This window comes from Tamandua tetradactyla, chromosome 8 (genome assembly GCF_023851605.1).
Source record: "Tamandua tetradactyla isolate mTamTet1 chromosome 8, mTamTet1.pri, whole genome shotgun sequence".
Taxonomy (NCBI): Eukaryota; Metazoa; Chordata; class Mammalia; order Pilosa; family Myrmecophagidae; genus Tamandua; species Tamandua tetradactyla.
In genome coordinates, this window is record NC_135334.1 from 29264215 (window position 1) to 29288469 (window position 24255).

Genomic DNA, 24255 nt, shown 5'->3' on the forward strand with positions numbered 1-24255 from the left:
ATTAAAAAAAAAAAAAAAGAATTGCAACTCTGCATCTCCTTCCCTTCCCCCCCATTATTGTCCCAAAGCTGGTGTGTAACATTTCCACAATTTTTCAGAGAATAAAATGTGCATGTCCTGACATACCTTTAAGTCCTGATTCTCCTCCATACTCTGATCCAGACGACTCTGCATTATAACCTAGATAGAAGGCAAAGGGATGGTTACACACCACAGCCATTAAGTTCAGAGGCCATTCATTCAACAAACTTCTATCAAACACCTACTAGATGCCAGGCTCTGTACTGTGATACAAAGAAGAACAGAAAACAGACCCTGCCCTCAAGTGGAGGCATATGTTTAACATGTTGTAAGTAGATCATGGCGGTTAAAGCTTAGAGTGGGTATGTGTACAAAGACTGGGACAAGGAGTTGAAGAGGCAATGAGGGCAATGAGGAACCAAGGAAAAGTTTTATGCAAAGGGAAGACAAAATGAAATTTGCCTAGATTTGCTGTTTTATAGAAAATGGGTTAGAGGAAGACAGGAGAAGAATCAGGAAAACCAGATGGAAGATCACTAAAGTACTTGATGGTGGCCTGACTTAACATGGGGTCTGTGAGAATGGAGAAAAGTAGATGAAGATATTTAAAATGAAAATAGACAAAACTTGGTGATTGATCAGAAACAGAGAGAAGGACTAGAAAAAATTTAAGGTTGATACCCAGATTTTTGCTTGGGGGATGCAAGTAGATGGGTAGGTAGTTTTGGTGGTAGGGAGAGGGGAGAAAATAGCTGCTTAATTTAGGACACATTGAAACTGAGATGCTATGGGACATATACATGGAAATCATTAGCAGGCAGGTACATATTACATACACAAATCTAGAACTTCATAGGGAGAGGTGAGTTGAAAATATTATTTGAGAGGTAAATCTGAGGCAGGTGGAAAGTACGTGAAACCATGGAGGCAAATAATAGTGTCCAGGAGAATGTTTAAGATAGAAGAGGACCAAGAATGGAATGCCAACATTTAAGGCATAGATAAAAAAAAGAGAAGCTCTCATAGGAGATCTTGTAACCAAAAAGCTAGGACTTAAGAATGATCATAATTATTAAATCACTATATAGATATTTCTTTGCTTTCTCATACATGAGAATAGATAGAGGGAAATTTCTGAACTGTAATCCAGTTGCCTTGGTCCAATAATGATTGAATAACTATGCAGCATTTATCCTGTGATTGTAAAAACCTTGTAACTGACCCTCACTTATACCCTTTTATCTTGTTTTTCAACTTTAAAGTATTATGATCACTAAAGACAGCCCCTAAAGTTTATTACTGAAGGGGTTTGAATCAGCCCAGGACTAACCCACCCCAATTACAAAGCTATCTTGCTAGACAGTGGATCTACCAAAATTGGCCTGCCTGAAATGCACAGTAGCTTAAACTTTAACCTATAAGTGCCTTATACACCTTTATTATACTAAAAATCATGCCCATTGTCATATTAAATCAGCCATTTTCTTACATATATACTGTGATTAAGCTTTTACTCAATTGGCACATGCTCAATAAATAGATCATCTCTAACCTCATCATCTTGAGCCATTGTGCTCACTATCCCAAAATGTATCCATCTTTTGATACTATAAAACTATCAGCATTATCGCAGTTTGGGGAGATTGATTGTTAGGCCCATAGGCCATCTGATCTCTTGCTTCACACCTGTCAATAAATTCTTTCTCTTTGAAACCGCAGTGTCTCAGAAATTGGGCATTTGAGCACATCAGGCAGAGAACCTCACTTTTTTTGTTTAATTTTTATTGATAAAACCGATCTACATTGGTGTGCAATCAATGGCTCACAATGTCATCACACAGTTGTATATTCATCACCATGATCATTTCTCAGAACATTTATATCATTCCAGAAAAATAAATAAAAATAAAAACTCATACATACCATACCCTTTTCCCCTCCTCATTGAACACTAGTATTTCCCTCTACTTATTTTAACATTTGTTCCCCCTATTATTTATTTGTTTTTAATCCATATTTTTTACTCATCTGTCCATACCATAGATAAAAGGAGCATTAGAAGAAGGTTTTCACAATCACACAGTCACTTTGCAAAAGCTATATCATTATATGATCATCTTAAAGAAACACGGCTACTGGAACAGCTCTACAGTTTCAGGCACTTCTCTCTAGTCTCTCTAAACCACCTTAAACTAAAAAGGGGTTATCTATATAATGCATAATAAGAATAACCTTCAGGATAACCTCTTGACTCTATTTGAAATCTGTCAGCCTCTGACACTTTATTTTGTCTCATTTCGCTCTTCCCCCTTTCAGTTGAGAAGGTTTTCTCAATCCCTAGATGCTGAGTCCCAGCTCATTCTAGGATTTCTGTCCCAAGTTGCCACGGAGATTTGTACCCCTGGGAGTCATGTCCCATGTAGAGACAGGGAGGGCAGTGAGTTTGCTTGCCATGTTGGCTGAGAGATAGGCCACATCTGAGCAACAAGAGTTCTCTGGGGGTGACCCTTAGGCCTAATTTTAAATAGGCTTAGACTATCCTTTGCAGGGTAAGTTTCATATGAAAAAACCCCAAGATTGAGGGTTCGGTCTATTAATTTTGTTGTCCTCGCAACTTTCGAGAATATCAGGCCTTCTCCAAAGAGGGAAGTTGAATTTTCCCTCTTTCTCACCATCCCCCCAAGGGGACTTTGCAAATACTTTTTTATTCACTGGAGAACCCATCACTTTTGATCAGTATCAATTTGATGACCCCAAAAGGGTTTTTGTAAAGACTCCTAAGAAGCAAGGAGTCTGACTGCCTGAAATTCTGGAGCCCTGGAAGGACAGGTGAATGTAGTAGTTGAGCCTTTTGAAAGACTACTGGGTTTTTCTCTGCTCTGCCAGCACTGCAGACCCTCAGTGCCTTAAAAAACTTCAAACAGAGAAACAGTTTTCAGTTCTAAGTCTGGACATCAGACTGAGTGAATGGGTCATTAAGGTAAGTCAGTTCTGAGGTTCGAATCCCCTGGATCTGGGTTTGACACCCAAATCCCACTTTTAGAACGATCCTCCTTTACTCTGATTACTCCTTTACTCAGGGAAAAAAAACCTTTCTGTTTTTGAGTACTGTTCTGTATGGGGCTCAAGGCCCTGACCTGAGTTTGTCTGCTGAGTATACTCCTAGAAAATAATTAATCCAGTAATTAATTGGTATTTAATGAGATTAAGTATGATGCCTCTCTAATTTTTAACTGGTATGTTCAGTCTAGTTATTAATAGGTGTATTACTTAAATATACAGTACGTGTGAAGTATCTCTTTAAATTTCTTAGTTGATGTGCCAATGCATTTGTATTATTCAAGTGTTCCTAACTGGTTACTGATTGCAGAAATTTTTTTTTTTTAAATTTTGGTCAGCAAAGCCTAAAATATTTATTATCCAGCCCTTTTCAGAAAAACCTTGCTGACTCCTGTGTTAGGAGACCAGAAACATTCTAAGTAGTAACTGCAGTGGACTAGAAGACCCTTGTCCTTCCTTTCCTGGAAGGAGGGTTTAGGGAAATACAACAGGGGAGGTTTGTGTGTGTTTGTGTGTGTATGTGTTTGAGAGAGAGAGTGTATGCATGTGTAGGGGTGGATGTAAATACGTTCAAGTGCATGAGCATATTTGGGAAGATTGCGGAAATTCTTTGAAATGGGATATGTTAATTTTAATAGAATTCCTGAATATACCCCTTTGTGCTATATTTTGAAAGACTGCAAAGCTTTTAGTTGTGCACCTATTAAAAAAAATAGTTTATTTCAGTAGCACAGCCCGGCCTCAATATGATTGAGAATTAGGAAAGAAATGGCCTGAAAATGGTTCTACAGAAAATGACACTGTATTACAGTTAGATTTGTTCTGCAAAAGAGAGCAGAAGTGGGATGAGATGATGTATAATTAATCCTTTATTTGTCCCTCTCAAGAGTATATTTCTATGTGTTTTTTTGTGTGACTAATTTTCTATTGTGACTGTCTGCTTGTTCAGTGTATATTTTCATACCTCCAGATGCTAATAGCAAATTAACAAAAAAAAATTATTACAGAACACTATTCAAGTTGCTTAAAGATAAGTAAAACATATATACTTGACAGGCCTGTTTATAATATTACTTTAAAGACCTTTTGTGTCAAACCATGTATTCATATAAAACTAGTGTTGTTTTCTCTCTGTTAAAACATGTAGATTGTCTGCACTCAATTAAAGGTTATAAAAAGTTTTTTTAACCATCTGAATACTCTATGTAGAAGATAAGATTTTATATCAGAATAATATCCTTGTTTATGTTTATGTTGACCTTATTATCCTTTATTTCAGAAGACAAGTCTTCTCACTTTTTAAAAGAAAAATTTTCAAAAGATTTGTTCTCTCACCTTTTAAAATTAACTTGCTAGTTCCATCCCCCTATCCCATATTATTGACAGCCCCTTCCAACATGAAAAAATTAGAATGGCCATAGCCAAAATACCCCTAAAGAGTGGGATAGAAATATCAAAGGTGATGGTGGAGTTATACAGAGAAGGTAGGGTTTAACAAATGAATATGACTGCTGAAATCATTATATTGATATTTCTTTTAGTGTCCAGTATCTTAGAGCAGCTAGAGGTAAAAACCTAAAAATGTGGAATTGTAACCCTTACCAAACTCTGAAATCTGCTCTAGAACTAATCATTGTGATGTGTTTTAAAATTTATTGCTTTTTTGGTATAAATCTTGTTTTTCACAAAAAAGAAAAAGAAAGTTGATTATGATGCCAAAAAATATATATGTATATATTCCTTCTAGCCTCCAATGTTCTGAAATTGCTCAAAGGAAATATCTGAAATGATAGAATGGTAGCTCATGACAAATTCTGGGATCTGTCCTATAACTACTTGTTGAAGAGTGCTTTGAAAATTATTGCTTTTTTCTTTCTTTGCTTTGTATATATGTTATATTATACATTAAAAAGAAAAGCATAGCTTAACATATTACATAGGAAGTGTTTAATCAGAATTTTAATTTTAATTAATTAGAATTAATTAAAAGGGGTTTTCTATCCTCCTGTTAGCTAAATTTGTATGACGAAATGTTATTCATATATTTAGAGTGTTTAAAACTTGTAAACACTTGACAGTGTTCTCACTGTCCATGTTATATCCTGATACTGATCTACATGATGTTAGGCTACAGTATGATACTGTTAGTCATGGTTTTAGTTATTCTTAGAAAAAGGTTACAGATCATAGAAATAACCAAATTTAGTTGTCAGTTACACTATTTTGCTCTAATGCTCCTCTACAAGTACATGTGATCAGCTATAAGTCAGAACTTCATCTTCAACAAATAAAAGACTTGAAAAGAGAACTACCTGTTAATTAACATAACCCTGGTAAATGTGTAAAGGTGAAAAGAACAAAATTTCTGCTATGGTTTGTGGTTGATGACCCCAATGTAATCAACTGTCAAATATTTTTATCTCTGAAAATAGTTTCAATTGGAAAATGCTTATAAGAAAATTAGGACCTTGATTGAAAGCTCTTACAGCAGTTATTTATTCCTGAGTTTTAACTGTTATTTCTAAATTCTGAGATGCTGTATGTTTTGTGTATAAACTGGTAATTCCCTGGAACTGTGAATATCTGTGTGACACCTGAGACTCAGGTCTCTGTAAGTCAGCATTACTCTATTCACAACTATTAAAAAAGCTGAAAAAGAGATCAGACTTCCATTAATGATGTGAACAAAGCTGATCTAGTTAGGACTAAGGTAAGTCAGAATACAGGGTACAAATTGATATTGTCTATATTTTTAGATTTTAACTTCTATATGAGACCAGAGGAACAGATCTTTCTTTTGTCCAAAATTTAAATTTTCTTCAGCACACTATATACTTTAACCTGTCAGGTCAGCTAATTTGAACAATCTAATTCAGCTTTATTTGACATGGAACCTAGAATAGGAAATAAAATATTGATGTTCTGTATAGGTTAATATAATACCCTGATGCATTTCAGAATATTTTGGGCAGAAAATGAAAAACTATTTGCAAAGTCCCTTGAGGGACTGGAAAAAAACATGGAACTATTAAACTTTCCTACCAGGAGAATTCCTGCTATTCTCTTAAGCAATAGGAGCAATTTAACAAGCCAAGCCCTCGATCTCAGGGCTTGCCCTTATGAACTTCTTTCTGCAATGGCAAAGCTAAGCCTATTTCTAATTAATGCCTAAGAGTCACCCCCAAAGAACCTCTTTTGTTACTCAGATGTAGTCTCTTTCTCTATTCCAAACTCTGCAAATAAACTCACTACCTCCCCGCTGTGTGGGACATGATTTTGAGTGGTGTAAGTCTCCCTGGCAATGTGGGACATAACTCCCAGGAATGAGCCCAGAGAACAAAAACAAAATAAAGTTTCAGGGGTTAAGAGATTTCAAATAGAGTCGAGGCATTTCAGAGGTTACTATTATGCATGTTTCAACCTGATATTGCTAACTGCCATATATGCCAAGCTAGGGTTCTTGAAAACCCTAAAGAACACCCTGGGCTCTAAGACTGTATAAAAATTTTACTTAAGTTTGTTTTTCAGAGATTTAAAGCCACCACATTTTTTCTATGCCAGATAATCCCTGAAATCCAGAGGTACTGGTCTCTCTAAACCAGTTTCACTTCTCTACCCCATAATGTAAATGCCCCTTGTCAGCATGAAGTTAGAACAGTCGTCACCCAGATATCCCTCAAGATTGAGAGAATGATCAAATGAGAGGGAGGAGTTGTAACTGAGAAGTTTGGGTTTAAGAAATGATCATGATTACTTACTAGTACATTAGAATAGACAAAGAAATACTTGAAATTTATAAACTGTAATCCAGCTGCCTCGATCTCTGATAATAACTATATAATTATGTAGACTTTATTTTGTGATTATAAAAACCTTGTGACTCCCCCAAGAGAGCCTCTTTTGTTGCTCAGATGTGGCCCCTCTCTCCAGCCAACACGACGAGCAGTCTCACCACCCTCCCCCTCTCTGCGTGGGACATGACTCCCAGGGGTGTGGATCTTCCTGGCAACGTGGGACAGAGATCCTGGAATGAGCTGAGACTCAGCATCAAGGGATTGAGAAAAACCCTAGAACGAGCTGAGAATTAACATAAAGGGATTGAGAGAACCTTCTCATCCAAAAGGGGGAACAGTGAAATGAGAAAAAGTGTCAATGGCTGAGAGATTCCAAACAGAGTCGAGAGGTTATGCGGGAAGTTATTCTTACGCATTGGGTAGATATCACCTTGTTGTTCAGGATGTAGTGGAGAGGCTGGAGGGAGCTGCCTGAAAATGTGGAGCTGTGTTCCAGTAGCCATGTTTCTTGATGATGACTGAACAATGAAATAGCTTTCACAATGTGACTGTGTGATTGTGAAAACCTTGTGTCTGATGCTCCTTTTATCTACCATATCAACAGACGAGTAGAACATATGGAATAAAAATAAATAATAGGGGGAACAAATGTTAAAATAAATTTAGTTTGAAATGCTAGTGATAAATGAAAGCGAGGGGTAAGGGGTATGGTATGTATAATGTTTTTTATTTTCTGCTGTCGTTTTATTTCTTTTTCTAAATCAATGCAAATGTTCTAAGAAATGATGAATATGCAACTATGTGATGATATTGAGAATTGCTGATTGTATATGTAGAATGGAATGATATGTTAATATTTTTCATTAATAAATAAAAAAAATTTTTTTAAAAGAAATAATACTAGAACCGAAAAAAAAAAAAAAACCTCGTGACTGACCCTCATCTTTATCCCTTTATCCTGCTTCTCAACTTTAGTCTTATGATCACTAAAGAAAGCCCCTTATGTTTATTAATAAAAGGCCTTAAGTCAACCCAGGACTAACCACCCCAATTACAAAGCTAACTTGATAGACAGTGTTGGATCTAACCAAATTTGGCCCATCTGACATGCATAGGAGCTTTAAACTTCAACCTGTAAGTGACCTATACCTCATTATAATACTAAAAATCATGCCCATCATCATTAATTAAGGCCACCATTTTCTCACACATTTTCTGTGACTAAGCATTTAATCAATCTGTGCATGGTCAACAATTAGATCACGTCTAATTACATCATCTAGAGTCACTGTGTTCATTATCTTAAAACCTGCCTATCTTTTGATACCATAAAACTATGAGAATTACTGCAGTTCAGCGAGACAGGTATTTTTAGGCTGATAGGTCATCTGATCCCCTGCCTGCCTCACACCTAATAAACTCTTTCTTTGAAACCCCAGTGTCTCAGAAACTGGTCATTGGACTACATAGGGCAGAGAACCCACAGCTTTTGATTGGTATCAATGTGAATGTAAATTCCATTAGGGTGTGGACTTCAGTCAGTTAGTTCCCTATCCTATCTCTTAGTTCCCTATCCTATCTCTGGCACCTTGAAACATTACCTGGTACATAGTTGGCACTCAAGAAATATGGGTCAATTGAATAAACAAAAGAAAGAAGATAACAGTAGTCACAAAGGTAGGAGGAAAACAGGGGAGTTGAGGTCAGCAAAGAGGGCATATCAAGAAGACATGATCAACAGTGTCAAATGCTAAAAATAAACCAAACACATAAGCCAGATAATTTAGTGTCCAGTCACAAAAAAGGAGCTCACCAATTGTTCTTCTGGATTGACTCCTGGTTCACAAAGAGCCAAAGGCCTCTGCTGTTCATCTTCAGGCAAGGACCCATTAAGCAGTAAGGCCTGAATAATCACAAAGGTAGAAAGAAACTTAACTCCCTATCAGAAGAGTCAACCCAGGGTCGGACATGGTAAGCTCACCCCGAAATGAAATCACAACCCAGTTTCCTCCAGAAATCTCTTCAGTATTTTTTGCTCCTTAGATACCTCTAACTGCTAAGCTTAGGACTATCTGGAGTTCCTTTAGTTATGCCTATGCTCTAGACCTCTTTCATCTCTTTGGACACTCCTGAATCCACTGCTCCAAGAAAATCTAAAAACGGCCTTACTTTCAGAAGTGACACATTTCAAATCAGAGCTGCTCTAACTGAATTTTACCAGTTGGAGAGTGTATACAAAGCAGTGTAGAATTATCCTGGCTTATTAAAATGAATAATCTAGAAAATGTTTAGAGCACTAACCTGAGCTAGTTTGATTTTTGTTTTAATAATTCTGCATTTTATTTTTACTCCCAAAGGCAACCTGGATAGAACAAGATAAAAACATATTTGCAGGGTGGGCAATGGTGGTGCAGTGGTAGAGTTCTTGCCTGCCATGCTGGAGACCTGGGTTCGATTCCTGGTGCCTACCCATGCAAAAAAAAAAAAAAATTTGCAGCGATGTCCTCACTCAACTCTCTACACCAGACTTTGTTTTCATTGGAACATCAGTGGGTGGCAGTATAATCAAGAAATCAGGATTTAACGGATGATGTTGATTACTGAATCACTGCATAGATATTCCTTTTTGCTTTCTAGTATATTGGCATAGACACGGAAATTCCTGAAATCTCTAAATCATAATCTGGCTGCGTTGATCTCTGATAATGACTGTATAGTCTTTATCTTCTGCCCCTGTGATTGTAAAAACCTTGTGACTAACCTTCATAGGTACCTAGTTATCCAGTTTTTCAACTTAGAGTTTTGTAATCACTAAAGATAGCCACTAATGTTTGCTAATGAAGGGTCTTGGGTCTGCCTAGAACTAACCCATCCCAAGTCCAAAATTATCCTGATGACAAAGACCGGATTTAACCAAAGTGGGCCCAGCTGACATGCACAGTAGCTTTGACTTTAACCTACAAGTCACCTATATCTCATTCCACCATTTTCTTTCATACATTCTGTGACTAAGTATATAATCAATCTGTGTATGCCCATGATTAGGTCACATCATCTGGGGACACTGTGCTCATTATCCTAAACCCTGCCCATCTTTTCTCTAGTAAGACTATCTGAATTATTACAGTTTGGGAGACTCTGGGCCGCTAGGCCATCTGCTCTCCAACTAAGCACCTAGTAATAAACTCTTTCTCTCTTTGAAACCCTCATATCTCAGAAATTAGTTAGAGCATGGAGCAAAAGAATCCACTGTCTTGTTTGCTACAGAAGGGTGGGGCAGATTTACCCTGAAGCTAAGGAAGCTCAAGATTCAGGGCCCCCCTCATTAAAGGACTCCTTTCAAGACCCTATATCTAATATTGTTTTCATAATTCTGTACTTTAATTTTTAAATATCCTCCCAAACTATGACTTTAGGATCCATAAAACTTGGATTCGACCTTGAAGTTAGGTATTATCACAGCCATCAACTCAGACCTTTCAGTTTAAGATTGAAACAAGTGTCCCCCTTTATCTTGATTGGGCCACAACTCAATCAAAAGAGAAGTTACAGAGGTTAAATTCTGTTTCAATGAATATAACACAAATTATATCACAAATATTCAAATATAAAGAACATTTTTAAATCCAGTCCATGGTTGGTCTACCAAGCACTAAATAAAATTTCATTAAATCAAATGTATTTGGCTTTCCATGGGATTTTGACAGGGGTTCAGACATATATAAGAAGGTGTAAGGGCTGCAAGGAGCTAAGGGAGAACAATATTATAGAAATACTGACTGTTCAAGAGCTCTAAGGCATTCCTGTAAATCAGAAATCCTGCACGTGGCTGAGCATGCAACTTGCTCATCACTGAAAGCATTTAAAAGCCCAGAGGATGCTGTGAGCCCCTTTATATTCTACAATGGAACTGAACTCTCATTGTGATCACGTGGCTTGAATTAAGTCCTCTGTTTGCTGGGTATGTTAGGATGCTGACTTTCTGTCAATTCTTTTCTTTTTCTGTCTAATATGCCATCGGATTTCTCCCAGGCGTCTCCCAGAAATGCAAACCAAACTGAAAGCCAAATTGATGGATATCTGTTTTCATATAATACAAATTATCCTGGGAAAAACATGGTAGAGTATAATCCCAAAGTTCTTCATGGAATTCTTTCTATTGAAACACAACACAACCATTCCATTAAGGTGTTCCTTAATAGAGAGGCAGAAAACGGATCTAAACGGCCTCACAATCCAAATATTTAAAAAATACAGAGCATGAATGAAGCTGCATCTGAGCTAAATAAAAAAAAAAAAAAAAATACAGAGCAAATGGGGGAAAACCAACAAGTCTCCATGGGAATGTTTAGGCAAGTAAACTTTCTCCTAAATGTTTAGGCAAGTAAACATTCCTACAACTCTTCTCAGTTCCTGGGGCAGCCATTATGCAAATTATCTTACCACAGCACCAATCTCCTCTTTTCTATAGGAATCTTTTGTATCCCAACCCTATAGCTGGCTGTCTGGGGGCAAGCCCTCCACTGCTTGCCGGCTGCCAAAGCCACACATAATATGGGCTTTGTTTACATGTCAATAAATATTTGACAATTCTGAAGGAGCGCAGTTCCCAGCACAAAGAGAAAGAAATATTCCAAGGCAATTTCAGGGTCATCAGCACATTACAAGGGCTCGCCCCAAACGGGGAAAGACACACAAAGAGAAGATTGTGGGGGTCATTCAGGGTGGGAATTGTCAAGTGGGTCAGTCAGTCCCTGGGGAAGACTCACCAGCACTGCAGGTATAGTCAAAACTGAAGGGGCTTTGTGGCTCAAGGAAAACTTCTACCTGATCATTATGCCTTGGCATCCACTTGCAAATGCATTAAGAGTAAGCTAAATTTCTTCCTTAGCTAAACTTAAATGGAATCCTGACAGCATTATTGGCTCTTATACCCTTACTACTAGAGAATTCCTAGGAGAAAATCCTTGACTATTCACAGTGCCATTCTTTGGTGAAAGCTGCAATTGCAGATCTGCATCCATGTAAAATGGGATGCAGAAGTGGGAAGTGGGAAGAAACCCACCTGTGAAGCAGAGCACCAGAATAAGGATTTGTTGGGGTTGATAATGGTTCCCGGGCTTGTGGAAACCCTAAAAGCTGTGCTTAAACAAGAGTCCATAAAGTCCCTTTAAGAGTACTCACAAAAAAGGAATATCCTGTTCTTTGCATACTATCTCCCTCTATCTAAACTCCCCATGCAACCCTGAGTCTCCTATAAAACTTAAATCCTTTTATTTTCAATTGATATTAGTGATTTAAAAATAATAATTGGTGCACCCAGGACACACCACAAGGGAAAACTACCTGTAGTCCTGATATCATTTTCTTTGCTTCCTCCATTTCTTTTTCTAAATGTTCTTGTTGTTCCAACAGCTGTTCTTCCCATGAGGTCTCCAGATAAGTTCCTGGGCTCCCTGGTCGCCAGTCTCGGGATAATGGAGAATCTGCCTCCTCTACAAAATGAAAGGCCGGAGTATAGTTCATGTTGATAAAAACTGAATTTCCGGCAGAAAGCGTTCAGAGGAGCATTCACGGGTTCAGATCGCCTGCCTTCTGAACCTATCCTCACCGCACAAACTGGACTTTCCACCAGGTGGGGTTGTGAGGCATAAAATATTGGCTGTTAACTACAGCTCCAGGCTCTCGATGCATCAGTTACTCAATTAGTACTTGACAATACCACTTCGTTGGTTCCTCTATGGAAGCAATAAGACTCTCCCTGGTAGTTACGGTATGAGACACGTAGATTTTACTTTTCGTTCTCTAGAACTAGGATTCCCAGAACCTAATTCTACCAGTTACAGAGCTTGTCAGCTTGTCAGGTACAATGAAAACAAAACTCCTTTGGCAGCTTTGGAGTTTGAGTAGGGAAACCTAGATTTAATCAAATTCCCTTGATCATTCAGTCATAATAACTGAATCTCTTTCACATATAACATTGTGTTAGTTACAGAGGAAACAATTCAGTAAAAACATACTTGCATAAATCTGGTTTTATTTTCCTACCTTTACAGTCTTTTTGCCCTTGGTTTCCTGTTTATTTTATTACATCTAACTGTATATATAGTCATTTTAAATACATTAACTATGGAATACAGCAGTGTATAAATTATTTGAGCAAGCATCTTCATTTGTAAGATGATTTATAACCCCTCTGGATTGTTGTGAACGTTCAATGAGGTAATTTATTTGCAGAATCTGGTGGTGACTGGCCCAGAGCAGACATTCAATAAATGCTCTCCCTCTCTTTCCCTAGGGCCCCAGAAGTTTCCAGTTCAAGAATATGACTGGCTACTTGGTTCTTTAGTTTCATTACACCTCTTATGGATGAACAAAACTTTAAATCACATGCTTTGCTTCTTCCATGATTTCCTCTATGTTTATATAAGTAAAGGAGAGCAACTGATTCAGAGCAAGGAGAAATCTAAACTGGGAACTCCTGGTAATTCTCATATCAAGCTTGATGTAGGTTTGCTCTCTACTGGGTGTTCTCAAAGACACCTCAGCTCATACTATATGCTCCTAGACCAAATTTAAGTGAGAGAAGATATTTGTATAAAACAGGAATAAAAACTATTTACTTAAGGCTTCTGTTTGTCAGAAAGTCATTTCCTACTTCTCTGACAATCAGATGAGAAAGGACCTATCCAGGCTGTTGCAAGATTTTTGACAGCTAGGACACCAAGAGGATAACAACCTTAATTGGCCCCAAAGGCATAAAACCCTTTAGAGCTGACCCTACATGCACACCATGGACAGAGAGAAGGCCAGAGAATTGGTAGGTGGATAGTCAGGATCTTCAAATTCTTCAATCTTGAGATCAATTTCTTCAGCTAGCCCATGCAGGCTGATGGACAGTACCTGTTCTGTTCGCTATTCCTTCAGAGGCAATTAGCACAAAATCCGCTTTCTCCTCTGACTGGGTTATAATGGACTCACTCTTTGCACTGTGGATTGGACTGGGTGAGGTCAGGCTGTGATCAAAGGAAAAGGAAGAGAAAGAATTATTATGAACAACTGATTAGAAACCAACTTTCATAATTTATTCCATATACATATTTTTATTCATCTTACTCCTAATGCTTCACAGAGTAAGAACAAATATTAGTTGAGTGACTGAATGATGAACTTGTTGAATGAATGAAATAAATGCTGAATGAATGAATGTCATAGTCCAAAGGAGTCTTTTCTATACCAAGCCTGCCTTTAAGCCTAATTCCTGAAGAGATCAGAAGGACAGGTAATCTAGCATTTAAAGAACTATAGGTTATATTTATTTTTAATTCCTGCACCACCACCACCATTCTCAGGTCCCCATTCAATGACTGATGCCAGGATGTATCTTAGTAGCTTTGGACGCTAGAAGGAAAATCTGTTTCCAAGACACTAATCTCTTACAGAGACAAGAAGAACCAGATGAGTGTTCACAGCAGATCATCTCTGGGTGGATCCCAGAGGAGGGAACTACAAAGGGGATAGTTTGGGGGAGAAATTTCTGCCCAGATAATAGCCAAACCAGGCTAGGCAGGCTGGGCAGAGGAGCAGATTATATATATATATATATATATAAACAACTGATATGGCAGGGAGAAGGGTAATACGTTAAAAAGATAAAGACTTGTTAGGGAATGGGAGAGTCAAGGGAACTGCTGTTTACTTGATTTACTCCCATTAGTTATTTCTAGCTCTACCATTACGTTTTCAAATTGTCACTGAAAACCATTTCAGCAAAATTCTTAAATTCTAAATAAAGCTACTAGCCTTGGAAGGAACTGTTTCGATTTTGAATCTCAAGAACAATAGCAAATCTACAAAACAAGATGGGTATGTGAAGTTGATGCTTCTATCTGATAAGGAAAAAGGAGTATAAGGAGTCACTTTTCTTTGCACTGCACCTTGAGAACATCAGCACTGAAACCATCTCAGGGGCTGTGAAGTCTGTAGGCCCAGCCCCCTCTCAAGAATTCTTTCCAAATCTGTCACCCAGACAACAGTGAGAGTGTCTAGGATTCACTGACCCACTTAATGTGCCCCTGAAGTCTCCCAGGCTAATCCTCACAACCACAATCAGGATAAACATTTTGTCTTTCTAGAAACCAGTAAAAAACAAGAGGCAAACACAGTAGAGGTAGTCAGAGATTTTAAAATCTCTGAAGCAGCTTGAGGACTAGTGTCTCATCCTCCCAGAGTTTAAGAGTTTAAGGAGCTTTGTTGGGAATGACCTCAACGATAATACATTCTGTTCCTTATTAAACCACAGACTTTTTTTTTTTTAAGGTTTTTCACTTCTTCAAATTAAACAAAGTCATTTAATTAGCTGGATGCAAACTTAAATAACAGATGTATCAGAGTCTAAATTCCAGCAATAACACTAAAATATCAAAACATCCAGGTTTCAACAAATGATTACAAATATACAAAGAAACAGGAAGCAACGGCCCAGGCAAAGGAGATGATGAAGCATTAGAAACCATCAATGAGGAGGACCAGACCAGATAAACATTTTTTTAAAAGGTCCTAAATATGTTCAAAGAACTAAAGGACTAAAGGAAACACAGATAAAAACTAAAGGAAATCAGGAAAAAGATAGGTAAACAAAAAGAGAACATCAATAGAGAGATGGAAATTATGAAAAGGAACCAAAGTAACGGAAGTTAAAAATTCCCTACAGATGTTCAACAGAAAATTGGAGTTGGCAGAAGAAAGAATCAGTGAACTTGAAGATAAGACAGATGAAAATCATCCAGTTTGAGAAGCAGAAAGAAGAATGAAGAAAAGTCAAAGAGCCTGAGTAACCAAACTATGGGACACCACTAAGAATTCTCTTCAAATCTGTTACTAGGCAACAATGAAAGTTTCTAGGAGTCAATCATACCAATATATGCATTGTGGGCATCCCAGAAGAAAAAGAGATAGAGGAGCAGAGAAAATAATCAAAGAAATAATGGCAAAAAACCTTTTCAAATTTAATAGAAACATGAATATACACATCCAAGATGCTCAGCAAACTTCAAAAAGAATAAACAAAGTCATTTAACTATCTACAACCTGAACAGGTGGGGAATGGAAAGAGTTGGTATTTAGAAATGGGGGTTGCTTTGCACAATCCTCTTATCCATTTTTCACTTCCAAACCAATATGACTTCCAAGCCAACACGAATAAGCTGCTGGAAAAGCACTGGTCTAAGGATTCTACATCATTTATAAGGAGAATACGATTATGGCTGCTCAGTACTCAGAATTTGCCTTATGGAATCTTGGATCCAAATGCAGAAAGAGACCCACCACAGCTGCTCTTCTTTGAGAAAGAATAAAGCAACACTTTCTCAGCTGACAAGGTGCTATGGAGTACATGCTCCACCGCCTGCAATGGACTGGACCATCATGGGTATGTGAGAGACTAAGAGGGGCAGGGTGGAGAGATGGGGATATAGTGTGAATCAGGATGCTGGGAAACTGCTTTCCTAAAAGCACAGACGCATGCTCAGCTCCCTTCTCCCTCCTGTGGGCTGTTTTCCATATAAGGGCACAAGGAGGAGGAGGTCTGGATATCCAACCCTGCTGGGGGAGTGGCAGCCCAGCCAAAGGAAAACAACATTTCTCTTTCTTGAATTGCTGCTGTCAGTGTGAGAGCCATAGAAAAGTAAGACCAAGTCAAAGGACAGGAGGAAGTCAATTCCTGCCACATGTGTCAGAGCAGGCATCTTCTGCAGCCCTAAGAAGCACCTTATGGATGAGGAATGTGCATTATATAGTCTGCCTCAGGTCAGAGAAAAGTATTTTAATGCTTATTAATTATATGATTTAGGCTCCTCTCTGATTAGCCTAAGGTTCCTATATTATAAACAAATAATTTCCTACTTATCATTATAATTCTGAGGTCAGAGAATGACAGATCATGTCCTGCTGATACGTCTTAATTCCCACATGTCTAGCAGCTCTCTAATCTTAATTTATCAGAGGAACAATCCTCCAGCAAAAATACTAACAAATTAGATTCAAATCAATTTTTTAAATGTGGGTAAATGGGCAATAAGTAAATGAGTCCTGCCTTCTCCTGACGTGCCCTCCCACTGCAGTCACCAAAAGGGTAAAGGCCACTCCTCCTTCCCCTATGCTGGCTCGTTTTCCAAACCCACTGTATTTTATAGTGATAATGCCACACCAGCAGCCCCAGTATAGAGCCCTCAACCATTCCAACATCCCCCTCCAGCCCTGACCCTGCTCCCACTTGTGCCCCTGAAGCCAAAGTGGCCTCAGCTCACCATTTGACTTGCGTCCCTCCCATGGTCCCCCTCCTGGCTCCGGCTTCAGCAAACCTGCTTCCCTGGATAAAGTTGGAGGCTGAGGGTCACATCGCGTTCAAATTCGGGCATGTCAATCCTTTTTGGGGCCCAAAGAACGACTCCACGGGCAGGTCAACTACCAGAGCTCCTTGCTCCGATGGCGAGAGAAAGTGGGAAGGAAAGAGAGCCAGGCGACACGGCCCCAGAGATGAGGATGCTCCTGGGTCTGAAGCGTGCCGTCCCGGCAGCTCAGGCACTGCAGCAACCAGGCATCCGCGGAAGCCACCTCCCCTCGCAGGCTGCGGGTCTCTGGCAGCCGCATCTTGATCTCTTGCACCGCGTGGTTCCGGGCATCCCCCCAGGCCGAGGCATTTCAACCCATCTCGGACAGGGAGAAACCCTCCAGACCGCTCAGACTCCGCGGTCTAGTGCCCCGCGGCGAGCTTGTGGGTTATTCCCGCTACGCAGCCGCCTCTCCCAAACCCTCCCTTCCCCGGTCTTCCCGATCCCCTCCCTCCCCTCCCTTCCCAGGCTGTCACATGCTGTGAGACAGTGCCAAGCTCGGACCCAAGCCGGTGCTCAGCTCAGCCGAAGGAGCTCTGGGCAGAGGTAAGATGGGAAAGGATAAGGTGGGAAAGGGCCAGGGACTGGGGCGGGGCCGGGGCGGGAGGCCTATCCGGAGAACCAGGATAGGGCGGGGGAGGGGTCGGCGGTCCGTACAATCATCAGGATTGTACGGCCCTTGTCCTGAGAATCCCAGGACTGAAACGCTGCTTTCTCCAATCTGACCTGTCCCTTCGTGGACAAGAGGTCCGGACAGGTCTAGCCTAAATGAGGCTCAGCCCGGCTCGCAAAGAGAGGGAGGAGGCTGGTAGGGTGGAGACTCAGGGTCTCCTCCGGAAACGTGCCGAACGCCTGCCTCCTCCCACCTTCCCCTCCGGCGTTTAATGTTTTCATTTTTCACCGGCTCCAAGGATCATTTTCCTTGGACACAGTAAGAAGGTGGCCCTAGCTTTAAGAAGCAACAGGCAGGAAGGGCCCCGCCCGGGTGTCTCTTCGAGTTGCCGCGAAAGAAGATCAAACACCAGGGGCTATCTTTCCCATCTCCTGAGGCACTCCCAATCCTGAGCCACACCCCGGGTCTCCTGGACGCTTCATGGGTCACTGAGCCATTAGGACAGAATATGCCAGGGCCTGCTGGGTCTCAGGCAGCTGTGGGAAGCCCTCTCCTTTCCTGAGGGCTCACTGAGGAAAAGGCACAGTGCTGACTGAACACCCCAAAGAGTAAGTGAGGAGTCGGCATTAGAAAGAAAATGGCAGAACACCGAGAGAAAAACAGAGGAATGCAAATTAATTCTCCTCTGACCCCTCTCCTAGAAGACTGTCACCATTGACCCACTGCAGCCTGATTTCCAGGGAGTCCCTAATTCACAGTTTCACAACCCCCGTCTGAGCCCTAATGACAGGGAGGAAGGAAACAGATGCTCTCAGGAAAAAATTCAGACTCTATTTGTTTGCTCCCTAACACTGGCAGACACTACCAAGCTCTGAGGAGTTAAAAGGCCTATAGACATGCAGGAAGCAATGTTTCTCATTATACAACCAAATATCCTGTGATTCTGTACCAAGCAATAGTAAGGAAAAAATGGTTTAGATTCTCATTAAAAGCATAACTATTGTTTAATAGACATGGGGTTTCCTTTTGGGGTGATGAAAAGTGTCTTGAAACCAGATAGAAGTGATGGCAGCACAACATGAAAATACTAAATACCACTGAATTAAACACTTAAAAATGGTTAATGGTTAATTTTGTTATGTGAATTTTGTCTCAATATTAAATTAAAAAGCATACCTATTAAATGTGAAAATTAAAGAAAGCTGAGCAATACCAACATATTAAAGTGCTAGAAAGAATTCTATGTGACCACAATAAATTAAGAAATAGTCCATCAAAATTGAATGGAATTTTATGAGGAAAAGGAATAGGAGGAAGAAAACCAAGACACATAAACACATATAAGACAAAGAACAATTAGGTAGGTTAAGTATAACAGACTAGGCTGGGTGGGGGTAGGAGAAAAAAGATCATAAGAGTATAAATTAAATATGATTCAGCCACAAAGTGAAGTTAGCAAATAAACTAAGATAGCCTGGGGATGTGTTTATAGGATCATGATTTACATGAGTCAGGAAAATAATCCTTTTCTGCCACTATACTTGGCATTGATTAGGCTTTTATTACAGCACTATGTCATGTTTTGTTCTCTGCACCTAGCTCTGAGGGATACAGACTGCCTCTCAGCTAGATTCACAAACATCATTAGCCCGCTCAAAGGCACATTAATCTGCCTCAATTCCCAGCCCTATAAGTGAAGTTGGAAACATTTTAATGATCTCAAACAATTCTGCTCAATTTATTCTCTGTGAGCTTTGTACAGCCTTTTTGGACCATAACTTAGAGTTACACTCAAGCTCAAAGACACTGCAATGGAACTAAATGTCAATAAATTGTCAATAAATGTCAATACTATTAGCCTGGGGCCTGACAGGTCCCAGTCGTGCCCCAAAGTGGTCACAACTAAGCACTGATACTGTAGCTCTGCACAAAGCCTACTAGGGGGGAAAGTCACTAGCACCCCACCCCACTATCCTGCCAGCATAAAACATAAGGTAGTGCTGAGGGCTACTCCTTTAAAGCCAAACAAAAACTGAGGGAAAGAGAACGGAGTTAGGTGCCTTATTGCTTGTTCTATTGTCACCTTCTGAAGCTGAGAACCCTGGGAATCCTCAAGGAATCAGCTTTTAGCCAGGACTGTAGTGGTAAAAAGCCTGAGGCCACCATTACCTGGAGCAGATAGACTCAGATGGGGACCTTTGCTGCCCTTCATACTGCTGCACAAGGGCTCGCACACTCCAGTATGGATTCTCAATCTCCTCGTCCATGCTGCTATTCCTAAAGTCAGAAGGCAGCATCAAAGGAAAAGGGGTCAGTTCTTCAGTCCCAGCCAACTCCACAAATACTGCCACTCTGTGAAGTGCCATGGATAAAAAGATGAGAAAGGTAAAAGCCCTTTCCTTAAAGAAACTTAAAACCCAGTAGGGAAGATGTACAGAAAACCAAACAATTTCACCAATCTTTGCAACACCTCAGGGTCACACTCTCCCTCAGTAAACACATAACCCCCAAAGCATTTTCTGCCATGACTCTCCAGGACAGCTTGGCCCTTTGGATACATTTCAGGGTAGAGACTCCACAAGATGAATTGGAACACTGCTCCCACATATCGCCCAGTGAAGAAAACACACTGTACCAAAAGCCTATATTTAAAATTCTGGGCACCAGAGCAGAAAAAAAATCACACATATGATTCCTTTACTTTCTGCTACTGTAAAATAAACATCTCTAGAAGAAAGAGCTCTTGTCTTTTGGAGTGCCCTCCCAATCTCCACTCCATGTTGTTTCTGTACTGTAGGGGCTGTTTGGTTGACAATCCATCTCCTGCGACATATCATTTAAATATTGAATTATCAGAAAGAGGGACCAGTTCCCCACCACCAGTTTTCTACCCTTACCTCTGTCTGTATCGAAAGACATCCCGTCCTGACCGTGACATGTCGTGACATACATCAGCCAGAGCCGCAGCTGCCCCCTGGGCCACAGCAGTGGCGCAATGGGGTTGGTGACTCTGTAGAGGGAATCTGGAGTCCCGCTTTTGGCTGACCATCCTGCTAGAGTCAGGTTTGAAATGAGCTGCCAAGGCAAGGACCAGCCTCATAATAGACTTCAGGTTTCCTTCCACAATATCTGTAGGACAGAACAGACCAGAGTTCCTAACAGGGAGGCAGAGAGGGGACTCACACATTAACTTAACACATTTGAGTAGGAAAGCAAGGCAGTGAAGGTCTCTCTACCCCAAACTGTATCCAATAAGGGAGACACTGGGAATGATACAATTACATTGGAGAATGATAGCATGTTATGACAAGAGAAGAAGAGAATTATCTGGGAGCTCAGAGTAGAGGCTTATCTAGTCCAGAGGGTTCAGGGAAGGATTCCTACAGGAGGCAAGTTCTAAACTGTGACTTGATTGAATAGTGGTTCATCAGATGAAGGAATAGAAGGAAAAAGAATTCCCAGGAAGAGGAAACAGCAGGTGAAGGTCTAGAGCCACTGGTCACATGCAGCTACTGAGCACTTAAAAAGTGACTTGTCTGAATTGAGATGTTCTGTTAAATATAGCACTTAGCACAAAAAAGAATCCAAAATAACTCATTAATGACTTTTTATATTGATAACATGTTGAAATGATAATATTTTGTATTAATGGGTTAAAATATATTATTAAAATTAATTTCACCTGTTACTTTTTCTTTAACGTGGCTATTAAAAACTTTAAAATTACATTATGTGGCTTGCATTATATTTCCCCTGGACAGCAATACAGCAGAGGAATGGAAAGGTCATCATAGCTACAGCACAGAGTGCAGGGGGAACCTTGAAGGATGAGGCCACAGGGGAATAAAGCAGAAGTCAGGCACAGAAGCCATAGGAAAGACTTTGGATTGTATCCTCAGGGTCCTCAAGTACACAGGAATGGTATGAGCATATGTGCTCTTGGAAAGATCATGCTAGCTGCAGTGTGGAGAAGAGACCAGAAGGAAACAAAAAACTGGTGCATAGAAACTAGTTAGGAAACTGTTGCACTGCTTTAGGTAAAACACAGTGATGTCCCGAATGGCAGCATTTCCTTGAAATAACCAACTTTAATGAGCCAGATCCCCCAAGCCCACTCCACATAGGAACTAGATAACAGATATTATGGCGCTCTAAATTTTGCCTTAGAAAAAAAAAGATACAGAATGTTAATATAGAGAAAAAAAATAAAAGTAATAATAATAGTAAAAAAAAAGAAAAAAAGAAATGCGGTAGAAAGCAATTTGATAGGTCTGCTAAAAGTTAATGTAAGGAAACATTTTTAGTTTCATAACCTTTTAAATATGTGAGGCTTAGACAAGGATTGACTGATACCTTCATCTGGACACTCCCACCTGATATTTGCCCCACCTGAGTAACCTCAACACAGAGACAACCAGTAATCCAACATGAAAGGGAGCCTCCCTTGTACCCCCATTCTCATATCAGACCCAGAGGCAAGGCCCAGAAACTGAGGCTGAAACAGAACCAGATATAGTCAGTTCTGGGCGGGAAGCGAGAAGACTAGGGAGCCAGTGTTCTCTGAGGACACCTCCACTGCTTCTTCCTTGTAGCCTGGGCTCAAAGTGGACTGGGAATTGTCGTCTTTTGGCAAACCGGCCTGGGCCATGTGGCTACAGGAGCCCCCTTCATCCTGCCTACAATGTTCTGTGATGTCACCAAAAAATGCTATAAAAATATTTTCCTTTTGGAAAACTGGATGGGAAAAATGTGAGCTATGATGAGTTGCAATTATAGTTGTTCGTGAAACCCAACGATCTTGAAAGATGAAAAGTAATCTATTCATTTCTGATAACTTAAATGGAACATTCTAAAATTAAAATCCCAATTTTGGAAATTCTTTTCTAACCATTAATTTTCTTATACACACTCACAGCAAACCTGCATTCAATTAAAATGAATAGAGAACTTCTATCTCTATCCAGGTTTCCAAAGAACTCAGATTTTGATAATCACTCTATCCCAAGAGGATAACTTCCTTTATGGAAAAATGGTATGAGGCCACAGGCCTAATTCTACTTGAGTCTGTCAAGCCTACTCAGAATTCTTACACAACAAAGGGTTGTTCTGAGACTGGTAATCACTGGTTAAAGCTGAGTGCACCTACCCACCAAGGATGTGTTGCAGCACTGACCTTTGGCAGAAGTCTGGTGCATACGAATCTTTTTGGAGGCCACAAACTGTAGCACTTTCTCTACATTATTCTTCATCTCCTGTTGATTGCTGGGACTCACCTGTACCCCACTTAGCTTTTCGCCTGCTGTTAGGACAGAAAATAAATAAATTATAAGGAGGAATATTATCAAAATGTTGTAGTAGCCAGACACTAAAGAAGGGAATATTGGATATGGACACTAAAATTAAATATGAATATGCAAGTGAGGTAAGCCCTTGTGTTTGCAATTTGGGTGAGGAATAGGAACATGAAAGCCTTTTTTGGAGCCTTCAAATTTTCAAATCTATACCCAGGAGCCAGAGAAATTACTGTGTGTAATTTATTCATCAACAAATATTTGGTGAGCACCTACAGTGTCCCAGGCACTGTTCTGGGCACCAGACAGAGAGCAATGAAAAAGACAAAGTCCCTTCCCTCACAGAGGTTACATTCTAGTAGGAGTGACAGATCACCAAGTTAACAAGTAAATGTTTAATATGATTTCAGGTAGTAATAATCGCTATGAAGAAAAATAAAACAGAGTGATCAAGACCTCTCTGATAATACTTTTGGGCAAAAACTTGAATAAAGTATGAGATGTTAGGATTTGAGGAGAGATGGCATATACATACAATGGAATATTATTCAGTCATAAAAAGGAATGATGTTCTGATACATGGTTGAACCTCAAAGGCATCATGTGAAGTGAAATACAAGCCAGATTCAAAAGGACAAATATTGTATGATCTCATCATATGAAATAACTACAATATACAAATTCATAGACAGAAAGGAGATTACAGGGTACTATGGGGCAGGAGTGAGGGTGGGAAATGAGCAGTTAATCCTTAATAGGTAGAGTTTCTGTTTGGAGCAATGGAAGAAGTTTTGGTAATGGTGGTGATGGTAGCAAAACAAATTGTGAATGTAATTAATTTCACTAACCTTATATTTGAAAATGGTTAAAAAGGGAACTGTTATACCATATATATGTTATTATGGTAAAAAATAAACCCCAAAATGGGAAGGCGCTCAGCTTGGCTGAGGGATAGCAACAACCAGAGTGGCTAGTGTGCAGTGAGCTAAGAGTCAAGTCCTAGCAGAGGCCAGAGAAGTTAGCAAAGCCAAGTTATATGGGGCTTTGTGAGCCACAGTAAGGAATGTGAATTTTATTCTAGGTGT

General features: G+C 39.8%; 1 protein-coding gene across 18 annotated transcripts in view; it reads right to left on the minus strand.

The window, feature by feature from the left end:
- The window catches only part of DIXDC1 (DIX domain containing 1), an 88164-nt gene that overhangs the window by 25465 nt on the left and 38444 nt on the right, over positions 1–24255 (minus strand). For 16 of the 18 annotated variants that reach the window (XM_077112950.1, XM_077112949.1, XM_077112940.1 and 13 more), the window contains 7 exons: positions 23053–23178; positions 20777–21008; positions 20049–20156; positions 13779–13891; positions 12222–12370; positions 8689–8778; positions 127–180 (listed from right to left, as the gene is read on the minus strand). In XM_077112950.1, the coding sequence (XP_076969065.1) occupies positions 127–180; positions 8689–8778; positions 12222–12370; positions 13779–13891; positions 20049–20156; positions 20777–21008; positions 23053–23178 (872 nt within the window). The other 2 variants (XM_077112941.1, XM_077112958.1) reach the window with 2 other exon arrangements.